The sequence below is a fragment of the Zootoca vivipara genome, chromosome 16, assembly GCF_963506605.1.
Source record: "Zootoca vivipara chromosome 16, rZooViv1.1, whole genome shotgun sequence".
NCBI classification, from domain to species: domain Eukaryota; kingdom Metazoa; phylum Chordata; class Lepidosauria; order Squamata; family Lacertidae; genus Zootoca; species Zootoca vivipara.
In genome coordinates this window covers 29,062,584-29,080,282 of record NC_083291.1, presented here as the reverse complement: position 1 = coordinate 29,080,282, position 17,699 = coordinate 29,062,584, and the positions used below count along the sequence as shown (strand labels likewise).

Below are 17,699 nucleotides of genomic sequence, written 5' to 3'. Positions count from 1 at the left end.
AGATCAAGTAAAACAATAGAAATACTCATCCAACTGACCAATCACATTGGTTCTGTCCCCTTCCCGCAAAAGTCCCTCCCCCCAACAATGTCTTGCCTCCCCTAACAAAAATCCTGGCTACAAAAATCCATGGCAGCAACTGTGTTTTTACTTGATTCCAGAAAACAGTGAAGAATGGATAAAGCAGGGAGACTTAGTAATGGATGGAAGGAATCTGGTTGTACAATGGCCAGAGCTAGATCAGGAGGGGGGAAACAGAAATTCGACGGGAGGGCAGAAGGTGAAATGTTTCATTTTAAATATTTATTTTAAATATTTATATTTTTTAAAATGAAGTGTTTTACAGCTGGTTCCAGCGATGCCAGAAATAGAGTGAAAACTCTTCTCCATTGCAGAGATCCATAGCTCCAGGTATACAGCCTTTCCTCAGTTCCGATTTACTAAGATTTACTAACATTCCGATAAGGGAATCTGTGGGGAAATATTCAAAAATAATTAATGGCGAAGAACACTGTCCAGTAAAACAGTTCCTGCAATGGAAATTTTTTCTGTTGGCTACTGATTCTCCACTTTCCACTAAAAAGAAAATGTAATGATATTCTGGCCTTTACGCCCCCAATCATCTCCTGCTCTGGATATGAGAGAAGCAGGTCAAGGGCAAATAAGAGAGACCTGGAGGTTTGTACCCCCCATGGCTGAGGTTCCCCACCCTATTATTCCGGAATTCACTTGAATAATTTTCATATCTGAGCCCGATGTCGCAGTCTGTATGGCAATCTGGCTGACTGCAACTGAAATAGGAAAAAGTAGGCCTTAGTTGCACAGGAAATAAATGCTACCTTATAGCTCCTTTATAGTTCCTCCTATTTCATTGCCCTCTCCTTGAATCTCTACTCAGAGAAAGGAGTGTTTTGGGGAAGTCAGGCTCTTGCATACTATTTTGTGACATTTTGGTTGGTTTAACAAAGTTCTGCCTTGGGTAAAGCCACCTAATTTGGATTCTATATTTGCTCCTTTTACCTAGCATGGAAGATTGGCAGGCAGGAAGAAAAGATGTTGAAGCTTTTGCATCTGCTCAGTGATTCTCCCCTGCAAAGGCTCTCAAAAGCTGTCCAAGTGCCAGCCAGGTGTATGCCTGGTTTAATACTTTTGCTTTATGAACATGGCATTGAGAATCCTATCATCATCTGAAGTATTATTTGTATTATTGTTTTATACCTGCCTCTCCCCCCCCCCTCCCGAGGGAGTAAGGATTCATCCAATTGAGCACTAAAAACAGTTTGTTTTTTGGGGGGGAGGAAGTGTGGATAAGCCCTCAGTAAGGGCTAAACCCTTAAGAAGCTGTTTTTCTGCAAAGATGTACTCCCACCTATTATGCACATAGACAGATACTGTAACAAGGTTTTCCCCACCTGCTGCATGGGTAGCATTTGTTTTTTGGAGAAAGAATCAATGGAGGCAGTCTCACATACTGTGTCACTGAATTTGGTACCTAGAAAGAAAAGATAACTGAGAGAAGGAGCTATTTTATTTCAATGATTTGGATATCACTCAAACACAGTAGCACCTAGTCTTTATTATTTGCGGACAAGCTAGATGTGATGCAGAAGTTCCGCATTGAGGATCACTTGTGGCTTTAAAGGCAATTCAACAACAGCAGTACGGTGCCAAAATCTGATAAACATTTCCCATGTGCAGTGGTTTTCCCATTGAGAATTGTGGGGCCAATTTGCAGGGGGAGACATAACAGGTTTTAGACAATACCTGTGTATTTTTCTTCATGGGGCAAACAGTAGCTTCAGAGATGGGATTTTAATCAAGAAACAGCACTGGGTGGAAAGACTCAGAGGGGGTGAAAAGGATCCAGCATCTTTTCCCAGCACTATGCTCCTGATCTGAATGAGGGCCAGTGGGGTCGGTTGTTGCATTTTGAACAAACTGCAAGAGATCCTAATCACAGATCTCCACACATTTAACTGCCCTCTGCAGGGCGAAAAGAGAATGGGTTAATTAACAGCATGGTAGAAGAATAGTATTCTGTCCGTCCGTCCCCCAGTGACACAGGGGGAACTGTTCAACAATAAATCATTGAAAACAAGCACCAAATAGTTACATATCAAAGGGAAAAGATGTGTCATTTTGCATTTTAAAAGCAAGATAAATTAAGACTGCAATTCTATGCATGTTCACTTGAAAGTAAACTCCATTGAGTAAAGTAGGGGTTACCTCTAAGTAAACATGCATAGACTTAAGGTTGCATATAATTGAAAATTAATATTTTTAATGTTCAATCTATACTGAATTTTATTTTATTTTTAATTACAGCTGAATGAAGATTTTAGCTTCTTTCAACTTTGAATTTTGGAATTTGTTTAAAATGCCTCATGTTATGTTTTGGGTCATCTGCTCATAATTTTATAATAGACAATTTATTGGATTCCTAATATTAAAGTAAGATTATGGAACTGCAGAATAATTACTAGCTCCTGGTATAATTTTTGCTTCAATTTATTAGGCTTTCTAAATCGAAACTTTGTAGACAAAATAGCTAATTTTTATTACTGTTAAGTCCTCCTTAAATCTCCCCAGATAAAATTATATATATACCACAACGAAATATTTTGGAGCTTGGTTGGAAAAAATAAATGTATTGTGTCCCTGGGGGGGAACCCCCCCCCCAAAAAAACAATGAAATGCAGCAGGGAGCTCAAAATTATAGGCCAGGGGAACAGAATGTGGTTCCCGGATCTTATAGAAGTCAATCAGAAATTGTTCAAGAACTTTTGGGCATGCTTTTAAAAAAAGCTCAACAATTTGGGATCTTCCTAAAACAACTTTCGGGGTGTACCTTTTGAAATATGGCAAGCCTATGGTTGAGGGTGATGGGATTTCTAGTCCAGCAACTTCTGGAGGGCCATGTTGGCCACCCCTGTTCTAGTCAGATGGAGGACAATGACCAATTACAGTGTTACCTCGATTTAAGTACACAATTGTTTCCGGAAGTTTGTACTTAACCCGAAGCGTACTTAACCTGAAACAAACTTTCTCATGGAAAGTAGATTAATCCGTTCCAGACAGGTCCGCGGAGTATTTAAACTGAAAGTACTCAAACCGAAGCATACTTAAACCGAGGTATAGTATATGCTCAGATAGCAATACAAAGAAACCGAGGTACAGTATATGCTCAGATAGCAATACAAAGAAAAGGCAGACATGGACCATTTGTGGATGGGTGAATACATGCAGACATAAGCAGACATAAGAAGAAGAAGCTTATTTAAAAACAAAAAAATAAATGAGCAACAAGGTGGAAGAGGATATAGATACTTAGGAGGAAGGGAAGTAGAAAAAAAAGAAGCAGTTTGAAGATGGCAGTGAAATAGTGCAATATTTTCCATTGATGGGGAACTCTTATGCCTTCAACTCTTACACAACTGACAGAAACAAAGTTCGCAACATGAATTATGACCTGGCTTAAACATTCCTCTCTTGTTACTAAATGACTTAACCGAAGACAGGAATTGGGAAGTGTGGAGCTTGTATGGCAAACAAAACAAAACAAAACAAAACAAAAACAGCAGAACTGCGAAGGTGAAACATTTTGCAAAGCACAAACTCCACAAGACAAAGGCTTGAGACAAATGCTTTTAATTGGACTATGCTGTTGAAATAAGTCTGAGTGTCTTGGGAAGGGACGTAACAGCTTGCACTGAATTTCTTTGTAGAGCGGGTAGCGGAGAGCTGTTGGGTGGAATTTGATGCCATGCTCTTCTAATCGTTCAGTCTGTGCAAAAATTCCAGTTTGCCAGACCAAACAATCCCCCTTTCCTTCTGTGCCCAATCAGTTATGATAGAGGCTGGTTGCTCATGAGCACACTCTGCACATGAGCAAAGATTATTACTTCACCTTTTCAGAGCTGAGCCATTGATTGCAAATATGATTTTTCTGCTATGCTGTTATGTGCCATGGCTCAAATGAAACAATTACTCTTGCCTTATTGGTTGAAATATTTTCTTCTTTCAATTTAGAGAATAAGTGTTTCAGATAATGAACAGTTACTTTGATTTGTTTGGGGAAGAAAAGCGCATGCGTTTAGAAGCGCATGCTCCTCACATTTTAAAAGTTTCTGTGTGATGGTTTAGTTTCTTTGTCATTGGATGAGCAGGTGTTATTGAGTTCAAAAGAGTATGTCATGTGGCAGGGTTCTAAGTAAGAGATATGGAGTCAGTCTTATCTGAAAACCATACTTGGAATATCTTAGGTAAAGGTAAAGGGACCCCTGACCATTAGGTCCAGTCGTGACCGACTCTGGGGTTGCGCGCTCATCTCGCATTATTGGCCAAGGGAGCCGGCGTATAGCTTCCAGGTCATGTGGCCAGCATGACAAAGCCGCTTCTGGCAAATCAGAGCAGCACATGGAAACGCCGTTTACCTTCCCGCTGTAGCGGTTCCTATTTATCTACTTGCATTTTGACATGCTTTCAAACTGCTAGGTTGGCAGGAGCTGGGACCAAGCAACGGGAGCTCACCCCATCACAGGGATTCGAACCGCCGACCTTCTGATCAGCAAGCCCTAGGCTCAGTGGTTTAACCACAGCGCCACCTGGGTCCCTGGAATATCTTACATGGAAGTAATTCTGTTGGAACTTTAAATATCTTTTTTTTTTAATCAACATAAGCGCTAGTGCTATATTAGCACTAGGATTGTGTAGGAATAAAGGAATGTTTATGTTGATTAAACCTATATTTTATATAGTCTGGTTTGCGATGTTTCACTTATTTGTTAGTGTCTGCATCGCTCATATATAAAGTTTGAGAAGCTTGAATTAAATGCCAGCAGGAGAGCTCAAAATCCTTGGCCAGGGGTAGACAATGTGCTGCTCTCCATGTGTGGCATTAAGGGCACATTCTGTAAGTTTCTAGGTGTCATTTTTCTGTACCAAGCTAAGAGTACATCCTGTAGTCAGAATAAGTGCAGGAGGAATATTTGATGTGGTTGCAAGTATGGGTTCAGAACAAGGACATAGCATGTTTAAGAGAACATTCTCTGCTTAGGAAGACTCTTAAGAGAGTTAATAGGTTAGATTTTAAGGTATAATCAAAAGAGGCTATTTTAATGTCTTTAGGGTGTTTTTGCCTTTTAAAGAGTAACCCATTAAGTTGCTAGTTATAATAAGAGAAATTAATAGTCATTAGAAGTAGGGCTTGCTGATCAGAAGGTCGGCGGTTCGAATCCCTGCAACGGGGTGAGCTCCCGTTGCTTGGTCCCAGCTCCTGCCAACCTAGCAGTTCGAAAGCACGTCAAAATGCAAGTAGATAAATAGGAACCGCTACAGCGGGAAGGTAAACGGCGTTTCCATGTGCTGCTCTGGTTTGCCAGAAGCAGCTTTGTCATGCTGGCCACATGACCTGGAAGCTGTACGCCGGCTCCCTCGGCCAATAATGCGAGATGAGCGCGCAACCCCAGAGTCGGTCACGACTGGACCTAATGGTCAGGGGTCCCTTTACCTTTCAGAAAGCATACAAGTGGCACTCAGCAGCATTCTTGGAATCTCCTTCTTCACCAGTGAAGACTCCCTTACTTTGCTTCTGAGTTTGTTAAGTCCATGAGCTTTTGCTGTGAAAGAATGTGAATGCTTGCTTGTTTGTTTTCTGCTAAGCAAAATGAAAACCCGTATTGGATATCTGTCTCTCTCTCTGTGGGTATCAGTGATGATGTGACTAAAACCAACGTCTGCTGAAGCCTCAACGTATGGGGAAGGATAGTTAGGAACTCAGGGATGGTTCCCCCTTAGTCAGGCCCAGAGTTGGTAGCAACCTTAATTTTCATCCCTAGGACTTCCCTGTCCACAGATGTGCAAAGCATAATTGATGTGTTTCAGTATAAAGAAACAACGGTATTCTGCAACGGCACACTTTCCTGGTGAGGTTAAAAACTGCAGCCCTAGCACCTCAAAATGTCACCGACCACCACTGTCTTTTGGTTTGTACTCTGGTAAGCTCGGGTACTACCGGTATGTATATAAAAAAGGTAAAGGGACCCCTGACCATTAGGTCCAGCCGTGACCGACTCTGGGGTTGCGCGCTCATCTCGCATTATTGGCCGAGGGAGCCGGCGTATAGCTTCCAGGTCATGTGGCCAGCATGACAAAGCTGCTTCTGGCAAACCAGAGCAGCACATGGAAACGCCGTTTACCTTCCCGCTGTAGCGGTTCCTATTTATCTACTTGCATTTTGACATGCTTTCGAACTGCTAGGTTGGCAGGAGCTGGGACCGAGCAACGGGAGCTCACCCCATCACAGGGATTCGAACCACCGACCTTCTGATCAGCAAGCCCTAGGCTCAATGGTTTAACCACAGCGCCACCTGGGTCCCACTATGTATATACAGGGCACTATATAAACGCATCATCATCATCACCGGCATTCAAATTTAATACTGCCTTAAGGGTGCTGGGCTTAAGGACATATCACATTAAAAGAAATACATAAAGCTGGAGAGGAGAGGAAGGGTTAAAAATAAGGAGAATCGCTACCATAGGACAAGGAGAGGAGAAGGAATTCAATTTTGCCAGCGCACACAGCTTGCAACAAAGAAAAATGCTCTGCATTTGCTGTAGGGGTGAGAGAGCCTGTTCCTAGTATGAATTAATTAATTTGTGGGAGGTACGGTAGTAACGTTTTTAAGTCATTGATTCTTCCTAATTGCACTCACAAGGTTGCTGGATTCTTCCATCGGGACAGTCACTGCAGCTCTTGCACATGAAGTCAAGACTGCGGCTACTTTGATATTGATTAGTGCCGCAACCGCAAACTGTGTCATTCTCACTGTTACATTTGGATACCTCTATTTGTCCGAAGGCTAAGAAGAAAGAGGGGAAGAGTTGGTTAATTCTACATGGGCCATTAATGCTCGAGAAACAAGCAATCTACAGTCGATTCACATATGCAACATTCCAAATGCAGGGGCCTTTCACTGCTGCTTACCCCTATGCAAAACACAGACAGGAACACACACAGAGAAACGACTTACTTTGACGGCACCAAAGGCATCCGAGACACCTTTCAGAGAAATGATCTCCAGGCATGAAGGAACCCTCAGGGCATGCTGAGCACTTAGATGTCGCATCCAAGCCTGAACAGTGTTGTGCAATGTAAGTTCCTGCAAAAGAATTATCCAAGAGGAAGCAGGAAAAAGTCATTCAGTGAGAAAAGAAATGCATGGCTGAGCGTAGAATGAAAGTTTCAGTACAGTCAAACCTCGGTTGTCGATTGTAATGCGTTCCAGAAGACCGTTCGACTTCCAAAACATTCGACAACCGAAAACTGAAATACAATAGGAAAAACTCAAAACAGAAGCTGCGTAGCATGTCTGGCTTCCGAAAATCATTCGAAAACCGGAGCGGTTACTTATGGGTTTTCGCCGTTCGGGAGCTGAAACGTTAGAAAACGGAGGCGTTCGAGAACCGAGGTTTGAATGGTACAACAGCACATTCCAGCCCTACCTTTTATCACTTTTATCACAGTGGGTTGCCCAATGTCCTCTTTTTCTGGGACGCATCTTCCTTTTCATGGGCAGAGTCGCCTTTGCGATCCATAGTTAAAAGCAGAAGTCGGCAAATGTGTCCTCGTTTTTTCCTCTTCAAAACATGGCAACCCAACTACCCACCCCAGTCCTAGAGAGTGGTTTAGGCTGGTGCCAAAATATACCCAAAACCACTGCTTGGAATTGCAGCTTGCATTTTAAGCAGCATTACACTCCAAGAGAGTCTTGCTTCCCCCATCGTTGCAACCTGGGATTCAAACTCAGAAGTATGTCCCACTGACTTCAGTAGGATTATGGTCTTATTTTTGGCATGCCACCCGCAATCTCCACAGCGGTGCGAGATTGCAAGGAGTTCCAGGCGCGCTTTAGCCAAGGTAGAAACTGTGCTGTCCTTACAATATATGGTTTATTTACAAATATATACAAGTCTCTGTGTGGAAGAAAATGAAAAAAAAATATGGATGAATGGGTGTGCTTGTGTATGAGGATAAACTAGAATATAGTACTTAAAAGCTAAACCCCAATATTAACCCCATTATAATTCTATCTGATGCATTTTCCTTTTCCTCATCTTAAAAAAAAAAACTTAAAGGCTAATGCTCATGTATCCAAAGTGACCTTATGCTTAAATTAGTGGGGGCAGGGGCTTATCTTTCATGTTATTTGGTCGTATTTGGGTTATTGTTTTTATTCTGATTTTATATATTGTTATCTTTTCTGTGAACCACCCTGAGAGCTCCGGGTGTAGGGCAGTATATAAATTCAATCAATCAATCAAGTAGACCTTGCAATAGAGGGGCTCCCAGCATTACACTCCAAGATATCTGAAGTATCTGAAGAAGTGTGCATGCACACGAAAGCTCATCCTATATAATAAAGTGCATGTGTCTCTGCGTCCAGTATTCCCTGTGTCCCTGGGTTTGCGCTACTGCGCATGTGCCCCACGGACACAGGGATTGGAGCGCAGAGACTGCACGCGCGTGCGCTCCCCCCCCCTCTGCCTCCTCCGCTCCCGGCCGGACACCGCCTCACTGCAGGGCACATTGGGGAAGCGAGGGTGGAGGCCGGTGGAGGTGAAGGGGGGGAGGAAGGGCGCCTTTGAGGAGCCCGGTCCGGCTCCCACCGCCGTCGCGGCCCCGGAGCCCGATGCCGCCAGGGCAGGGAAGGAGCCTCTCCTCCCCGGTGTAGGTCCCGGGGTTCGGAGAAGCGCTGCGCAAGCACTTCTCCTAACCCCGGGATGTCTCCTTACTGTCGGCGGCTGGGGGAGAGGAAGGAAGGAGGAGAAAGGGCTGCTTTCTCCTCCTTCCTTCCTGTCCCCCTGCCGCCGACAGCAAGGACAGGTCCCGGGGTTCGGAGAAGCGCTACGCAAGCGCTTCTCCGAACCCCGGGATGTTCTAGCGCCCGTTTACTCAACGGGCTGAATTACACTAGTACCAAAATAAAAACTTAGTTGGTCTTTAAGGTGCTACTGAAGGAATTTTTTTATTTTACTTCGACCCAGACCAACACGGCTACCTACCTGTACTCCAAGATAATATTGCTTCTCCTTGCAGCCTGGGATACAAACTGACACCAGCCACGACTCTGCCTCTCTGCGGCTGGCAGACTTTTTTCAGACTGCAAGCACTTTCCCCTAAATCACATCACCACAAATGCAATCCTAAAATCTAGTCTGCTTGCACTCTGCTAAGTATATCAGAGCTGAATGTGGAAAGCTGGTTTGGCCTGCATTTTAACACTTGGCTAAATCCTGTGTCTGGAAGCCTTTTTAACACTCCGGTCATTGATTAAATTCTAACACCTATCGGACCCAGGGATTTAGAGGAATCTGGCGTCCACAAACCCTGGCAACCACAACTTATAACAACCTTCCTCTGACAGTAAGAGCCGTTATACAGGGGAACGGACTCCCTTGGGATGCAGTAGTGTCTCATTGGAGGTGTTTAAACAGTGGTTGGATAGCCATCTGTCATGGATGCTTTAGCTGAGATTCCTGCATTGCAGACCCCCGGGGTCTGTTCCAACTCTACAATTCTATGATTCTGTGACTCTTTTTTCAGATTCTAAGGATCCTTCCACTATATTCTGAGTAGGACAGATTTAAGGGAATACCGCGGTGGGGTAACAGTGGTATAAACAGCAGCGCTACCTTTCACCTCAGTAAGGGCACAGGTGAGACACTTCCTTGGGCCCCGGCTCCATCAGCATTCCACATGCCCAAGAGAAAGCATGGACAAAGCCTAATTGTACATGAAATTTTATATTTATCTAGTCTTTGGGTAATATCTATTTAATTTTCTGGTGAGATAGGATAAAAGGGCATATATGTTGCAAGAAAAAAACCACTATCCTCTTTCTATCTCCCCAAGCAGTTCCCCCAGCTGCAAAAACTCATTCATTACAAGTGTATCCCATGTTTTAATATACAGTCGGACCTTGGTTTTTGAACAGCTTACGGTAGTTCTCGAAGGTTTTGGCTCTCGAACGCCACAAACCTGGAAATGAGTGTTCCAGTTTGTGAACTATTTTTGGAAGCCAAACATCCGATGGGGCTTCCGCGGCTTCTGATTGGCTGCAGGAAGCTGTGCTTTGGTTTCTGAATATTTTGGAAGTTGAATGGACTTCCGGGAAGGATTCTGTTCGACTTCTGAGGTACGACTGTACTCCAGAGGAGCTATAGCCTTTCACTGCTATGCAATTACATTTGAGTTGAAATAGAAAAAAAATAAAAAGAAAAATTTTCAGAAAAATCTCTCAAAATCTTTCTACGATTTCTACTTTTAGTTAAGTATTTTTTATTTATTTTCTTGATTTAGTGGGGGCAACTGCCCCCTCCTTGGCCACAACCATGTTAGGAGAGTACATTAAAAAAATGGTATGGCTACTTTCTGCATTGATCTGCACACATGGGAAACTGACAAAAGTTCCTTCTGACTCTCCCCACCTCCTCCATAAATTTAGCATGTCGTTCTTAAGTTTTGTTCCTCCTGGCTCTCTTCCCATATCCACTTCATGACATAGTCCTAGTAGACCACCAAATGTGCCCGGCTTGGCAAGTGTAGGAATTGTGAAAGCTACTTTTGTCTAGCAAAAGTTCAGAAAGATGCAACTTGTGTATTACACATTTTTGTGTTTTTATAGTGAACTGCCTCATGATCCTCGGGAGAAAGTTGGTACAGTCATATTTCAGGTTGTAAACACTGTGGGTGATGCGTTTTCGGGTTGCGCTCTGCGCCGAACCCAGAAGTACCAGAACGGGTTACTTCTGGGTTTTGGTGTGCGCGCATGTGAAGAAACACAAAATGACATCATGCGCATGCGCAGAAGCACCGAATCGCATCACACGCATGAGTACATTTCCCCCAAACTGGATTTTTTTTGTTCTAAGAATCGGGGGGGGGGGTTACACGGAAATAGGAAATCACAATTAACAGTTATTACTCTGATTTACATTCTGTCATACCTTTGGGGCATTTAAGGCAGCAGTGGGTTTCATCCGGGTGAGGATAGTATCCTTCTGAGCAATCCACCTCCCTCTTTTGTATACCACTGGAGTGGATGAGAGCATCCTTATCCGCAACTGATGCAGGGATAGGTCTAGCATAAGGGATGAGGGGTCCCCCTGTGGATGTCTGAACAAGGTTCAAGTTGATCTGCAAAGGGAAAAATAAAATAAAACCTGGTGTGGTGTAGTGGTTAAAAGCGGTGGACTCGTAATCTGGTGAACCGGGTTCGCTTCCCCGCTCCTCCACATGCAGCTGCTGGGTGACCTTGGGCTAATCATACTTCTCTGAAGTCTCTCAGCCTCACTCACCTCACAGAGTATTTGTTGTGGGGGAGGAAGGGAAAGGAGATTGTGAGCCATTTGAGACTCCTTAGGGTAGTGATAAAGCGGGATATCAAATCCAAATCCAAACTCCATATAGAGGCAAACTACTTTTCATCAAGAATGGCTCGGTTTCAGGAATCCGCCACACAAGCCAGAAGGCGAATGTTTACAGAGCCTTTCTGCTTGCACAAAAATTATGGACTTAGCAAGTCCTTTTTTTCCTGGGGAGACGCAGGGGTACGCATACCCCTAAACATTTTGTGAATCTTTGTACTTTTGTCCATTTACTGTATATATTTTCCCTGATTTGAACTATAAAATGGCGATTTTCTTGAGTCAGAATGAGAGTACCACTAACATTTTTTTAAATAAAAAAAAGAACACTGGACATAATTAGCTCTTTTCTCCCAGCCTGCTGACCAATTTCCTTCAGTTTTCTCACTTACCATCGCCACTAAAACTGGGAGCAGTTCCAACAGAGCCATAGTTTTTGGCCAACTTGTCCCTTACACTTGCAGGCAGGGCCCTCACTCTCTCACCTCTCACAGGACCTCCGCAGGCGAAGAGACTGAATATTCCTTGCCCGGTAAACGAAGGTCTTTATAGCACAGGAAGCCAAAACAATATGATAGAAAGGGTGGAGACTAGAATTCCCACCCACAGGACATGGTTAGCCTTTCCCCACCTCCACAGTGCCTTGAAAGGATTCTGCTTCATCACATGAAGAAGGCAGTGAACCCAGAAATTCCACAAGTGGACATGGCGTAGGCAGGATTTATATTGGGTGGAGGGCAGGTAGCGGGATTTATGGGGGGGGCAAGATGCCCACCTATCACCATCCTCTCTCTGGCTCCGTCTAGCAGATTCGGAATGAAATGTATCAACAACAATAGTTTTAAATTACAGTCAAACCTCAGTTTTCAAGTGCCTCGGAAGCCAAAGGTTTTGGTTTTCAAATGCCGGAAACCTATTTTCGAACATGCCTCGGAAGTCAAACGGCTTCCGCAGCAAGTTTTTCCATTTTCTCAATGGATTTTGCCAACCGCCCATTGCGCCTTAGTTTTCAAATGTTCCGACAGTTGAACAGTCTTCCAGAATGGATTATGTTCGAAAACCAAGGTTCCAATGTACTTTCTTTTAACCCCAAAGCGCTCAGAAAAATCTCTCAAAATCTTTCTACGATTTCTACTTTTAGTTAAGTATTTTTTATTTATTTTCTTGATTTAGTGGGGGCAACTGCCCCCTCCTTGGCCACAACCATGTTAGGAGAGTACATTAAAAAAATTGTATGGCTACTTTCTGCATTGATCTGCACACATTGGAAACTGACAAAAGTTCCTTCTGACTCTCCCCGCCTCCTCCATAAATTTAGCATGTCATTCTTAAGTTTTGTTCCTCCTGGCTCTCTTCCCATATCCACTTCATGACATAGTCCTAGTAGACCACCAAATGTGCCCGGCTTGGCAAGTGTAGGAATTGTGAAAGATACTTTTGTCTAGCAAAAGTTCAGAAAGATGCAACTTGTGTATTACACATTTTTGTGTTTTTATAGTGAACTGCCTCATGATCCTCGGGAGAAAGTTGGTACAGTCATATCTCAGGTTGTAAACACTGTGGGTGATGCGTTTTCGGGTTGCGCTCTGCGCCGAACCCAGAAGTACCAGAACGGGTTACTTCTGGGTTTTGGTGTGCGCGCATGTGCAGAAACACAAAATGACATCATGCGCATGCGCAGAAGCACCGAATCGCATCACGCGCATGAGCAGACGCAGCGCTGTGGGTTGGGAATGCTGTGGGTTGCGAACACGCCTCCCGCACAGATAACGTTCGCAACCCGAGGGATGACTGTACAGAAATTATAGTAGTAGTGCCCAGCGATGGAAAGAGGAGATGCCGACAAAAGTGAACTGGCAGATGGTATGCAGAGATGGCAAGACTGACAGGGAAAATCAAAAATCAGGAAGATCAAAACTTCAATCGGGAATGGGACAAAAAACAGACTGTACTTAAAAGACCACTGTAATCACGTGAGTTATTTGGCAGACTTTCAGTAACTCCTGCAATGTCACAAAGACTTTGGATACTTTGGAGGACCATAATGTGGAGGGACGCGGGTGGTGCTGTGGGTTAAACCACAGAGCCTAGGGCTTGCCGAATAGCTACCGCTACAGCGGGAAGGTAAACGGCATTTCTGTGTGCTGCTCTGGTTCACCAGAAGCAGCTTTGTCATGCTGGCCACATGACCTGGAAGCTGTACGCCAGCTCCCTCGGACAATAACGCGAGATGAGCGCCACAACCCCAGAGTCGGTCACAACTGGACCTAATGGTCAGGAGTCCCTTTACCTTTAATGTGGAGGAACTATAATATGCATTTGATTTTAGATCAGGGTCCCCAAACTAAGGCCTGGGGGCCGGATGCTGCCCAATCACCTTCTAAATCCGGCCCGCGGACAGTCCAGGAATCAGAATGTTTTTACATGAGTAGAATGTGTCCTTTTATTTAAAATGCATCTCTGGGTAAATTGTGGGGCTTGCCTGGTGTTTTTACATGAGTAGAATGTGTCCTTTTATTTAAAATGCATCTCTGGGTTATTTGTGGGGCATAGGAATTCGTTCATATGTATTTCCCCCCAAAAAACAGTCCGGTGGCCCCCCACAAGGTCTGAGAGACAGTGGACCGGCCCCCTGCTGAAAAAGTTTGCTGACCCCTGATTTAGATATACTGTATAAAGGACCCACGGAGGGGAGGAGGGAAGTCATAAGATTCAGAAGAATCTCGTTTGATTTTAAAATTCAGATGTGTTAAACGTGAGTTTTATTTTGTAAAACCAATAAAAATTATTTAAAAAGAAAAAAGTAATTACTGTATAGTACCGGTAGTACTGTAGTAACAACAACAACCACGACGACGACGACGACGACGACTACGATAGCACAGAGAAGCTGGAAAAACTAGTACAGTATCAACTTTCTGAAGGAAGGAAACGCATCGCCTCTTCTCTGCTTGCCTCTGTTTGGTGGGGGAAGAGAACTGGGAAGTGGATCCCAACTGCGTTGCAATATTTGAATTTCTGCCTTGATTTCCAAGAGCAGCTCTCTCCTCCCTCAACCACCCGCACATGCTCGGTGGAACCAGGAAGTGGCGCTTCCGCATCTGAGCTCCGGGGACGCGCGAGAGGCTGCCTGCGATTCGGGCGGGGCGATCGGATCTCTCCTCCTCCTCCGGAGAGAAATGCGCGCCTTGGAGCCATGGATCTGCCGTGCTCCGCTCCCGGGGAAGGGGGCCGCGGGCTGGCCGGACCCTCCTTCCCGGCCCTGGAGCAGCAGTGGGTGCAGGCGCTGCGGGGCTTCGGAATCAGCGGGAGCGACGAGGAAGTGGCGGACGCCGCGCTGCGGTGCTTGATGCGCGCCTTGGAGTGCGGGAGCCGAAAGGACCTGTTGCAATTGCATGGCTACAGGTGAGCGAGGTGCTTGGAGAATTGCGGAGTTGGAAGGGACCCCCGGGTCATGTAGCCGACCCCCCTGCGATGCAGGAATCTCAAAAAGATCACAAATGTCAGGTTGTGCGAAGAGCCAGGTGCACAAATGTAAGATGGGGGGACGGGGGAGACACCTGGCTTGCTACCAGTAAGATCCAGGGGTCTTGGTGGACCACAAGCTTAACACGAGTCAACAGTGTGATGCAGCAGCAAAAATAGCTAATGCTATTCTAGGCACCCCCCCTGTGTTGCAAGAATCTCAAGCAGATCACAAATGTCAGGTTCTGTCCTTAGGCAGGAAGAGTCAGATGCACAAATAAGATGGTAAAAGGTAAAGAACCCCTGGACGGTTAAGTCCAGTCAAAGGGGACTATAGGGTGTGGCGCTCATCTCGCTTTCAGGCTGAGGGAGCTGGCGTTTGTCCACAGACAGCTTTCCGTGTCATGTGGCCAACATAACTAAACCGCTTCTGGCACAACGGGCCACGGTGACGGAAACCAGAACGCACAGTCAAAATTGTGTGCTTCATAGTGATCCCAGGGGTGGATGGAGTCAAAATTAGCAAATTATACAAAACTCTCGTTTTTCTTTTGTTGAGGTTGAGAGTAGCTGAGGAAAGTTTGCTGCTATCGTCTCTGTGTAGTCTTCCTTGTTTAATTTATATGAATTTATTGGAGCCTGGGGAGACTCGCATGTTGCTGGTCTACATCTGCTCTAACACAGTTGCACATTTAAATACTGTTCAATTTGAGCTTCCCTGTTCTTTTTTTAAAAAGGGAGGGGGAGCTGCAATTCTGAGATTGGTATATTTCACATAATGTATTGTTAACTAGCTTTGTATGTCCTCTTGTGAAATTTTGAAACCAGTTTTTTGAAGGGCATTGTAATTGTTAATAATTATATGTTGGTATTTCAAGAGTTACTTTTATTGTGTATTATTAAATTATAAGACATTATTGTATATTACTTTGTTTATTTTAAAGTTATGTTTTTATTATGATTTTGTATTTCATCCGATTATTCTGACGTGTGTGAACTTGGTTGTATATTTAGTTGTTGTACACTGCCTTGTGTATAGTAATATAGAACGGTAAAGGTAAAGGGACCCCTGACCATTAGGTCCAGTTGTGACCGACTCTGGGGTTGCGCGCTCATCTCGCATTATTGGCCGAGGGAGCCGGCGTATAGTTTCCAGGTCATGTGGCCAGCATGACAAAGCCGCTTCTGGCAAACCAGAGCAGCACATAGAAACACCGTTTACCTTCCCGCTGTAGCGGTTCCTATTTATCTACTTGCATTTTGACGTGCTTTCGAACTGCTAGGTTGGCAGGATAGTATACATATTAAAGGTGAAATGAAAATGGAATGAGCACAATGAGACAGCTTAAAAAGTATTGAGACCTACTTTTTTTGGCTGATCCCGCCCCGCCCCCTGAGCCAACTATTTTTTAATGTATGTCATTGATGAATATTGAGTCTTATGTCTAGACATCTTGTGGAATTCTCTGTGGAAAATCAAAATTTTGTTTCCTAAATCAATCATTATTTCCCTTCCAGCCTTATTTCTGTCTCTGACCTCCAGTCTCAACAGCGGGTGCCTTGCTGCAGTCATCTAACTTGGAGCTCTGATGAATTCAGGGAATGGGTTCGCCAAGGTGAAGGCGTCTTGCCTAACCAGAGAAGGTTGCAACGGACATACTTAATACTCATGGGCTACTTGACTGATGAAAGACTTGGGGGGAAAGAGAAGTTGGTGGATGGTAGTTTGTATGTGCGAGACAACACTGGCGAGCTGCTCTGCACGGTATGGCCTTCTCTTTTGCTTTCTAACACTGTTTCTAACAAATGGAGACACGGGTGGCGCTGGGGTCTAAGCCACTGAGCCTCTTGGGCTTGCTGATCTGAAGGTCGGCGGTTCGAATCCACACGATAGGGTGAGCTCACCCGTCGCTCTGTCCAAGCTCCTGCCAACCTAGCAGTTCGAAAGCCCATCAGTGCAAGTAGATAAATGGGTACCGCTGCGGCGGGAAGGTAAACGGCATTTCCATGCTGTTTGGTTTTTGAATAGGTAAAGGTAAAGGGGTCTTTTACCTTTACCTATTCAAAGTACCAATTTCACAGAAAATGTGCACCTAATAGAGTCTCTTTCTCTCTTCGGTTCAGCTCCTGCATTTTAAGCTTGAGTGGCTAGGGTGTCTGTTGCTGTTTCCCAGCTGGATATACATCCCCAAAGCAGGCCAGAACACAGCTGGATATTTGGAGATCATGCAAGACCCAATCCAAGTGATGCCTGGTCCAGAGAAAACTCTTGATATCCTCCCTGTTTTCTACCCAGGACAAGCTGCCCAGCTGCTCAGTGCCAGGTAGAGGTTCAGTGTTGCCTGCCAAATACTTCCAGTAGCCATGATTGTTAGACCGATTGTTGTCTTCCACCAAAGGAGCAAGCTGTCTGAGAAAATAAATACAGTCGTACTTTGGATCCTGAACGCCTTGGTACTCTGATGTTTTGGCTCCCGAATGCCGCAAACCCGGAAGTTATTGTTCCGGTTTGTGAACTATTTTTGAAAGCCGAATGTCCGACAGAGCTTCCTGCAGCCAATCAGAAGGTTTCTGAATGTTTTGGAAGTCGAACAGACTTCCGGAACAGATTCCGTTCGACTTCCGAGGTATGACTGCACAGAAATACAATGTTCTGCAAGCTTCTGTTGGAGTGGTGGATTACTTGGTTTAAGTAAAGACAAGTCATTCAAGCTTGTATCGTGAATTATTTTCCTGCCTTTGGCAGGACGTAACCTAGAGAACATATCTGAGAAGGATGGTTTAGCCAGATTGTTGCTGCTGTT

The 17,699-nt window shown here is 44.5% G+C and overlaps 2 protein-coding genes across 2 annotated transcripts; one reads left to right on the top strand and one right to left on the bottom strand.

Moving 5' to 3' along the window:
• Nucleotides 1–400: 400 nt before the first annotated feature.
• Nucleotides 401–14,480, bottom strand: LOC118075394 (tumor necrosis factor receptor superfamily member 1A-like). The gene is made up of 6 exons (XM_035097341.2): nucleotides 14,252–14,480; nucleotides 11,011–11,200; nucleotides 7,035–7,163; nucleotides 6,717–6,863; nucleotides 1,413–1,492; nucleotides 401–471 (listed from the first exon to the last, which is right to left on the bottom strand). The coding sequence occupies exons 3-6, from the start codon at nucleotides 7,087–7,089 to the stop codon at nucleotides 451–453; spliced, it is 303 nt and encodes a 100-aa protein (XP_034953232.1). The 5' UTR covers nucleotides 7,090–7,163; nucleotides 11,011–11,200; nucleotides 14,252–14,480; the 3' UTR covers nucleotides 401–450.
• Nucleotides 14,481–14,597: 117 nt separating this feature from the next.
• Nucleotides 14,598–17,681, top strand: LOC132591250 (CST complex subunit CTC1-like). The gene is made up of 3 exons (XM_060268916.1): nucleotides 14,598–14,835; nucleotides 16,414–16,660; nucleotides 17,020–17,681. Exons 1-3 carry the CDS (start codon nucleotides 14,627–14,629, stop codon nucleotides 17,221–17,223), a joined length of 660 nt encoding a protein of 219 aa, XP_060124899.1. The 5' UTR covers nucleotides 14,598–14,626; the 3' UTR covers nucleotides 17,224–17,681.
• The last annotated feature ends 18 nt before the right edge of the window (nucleotides 17,682–17,699 follow it).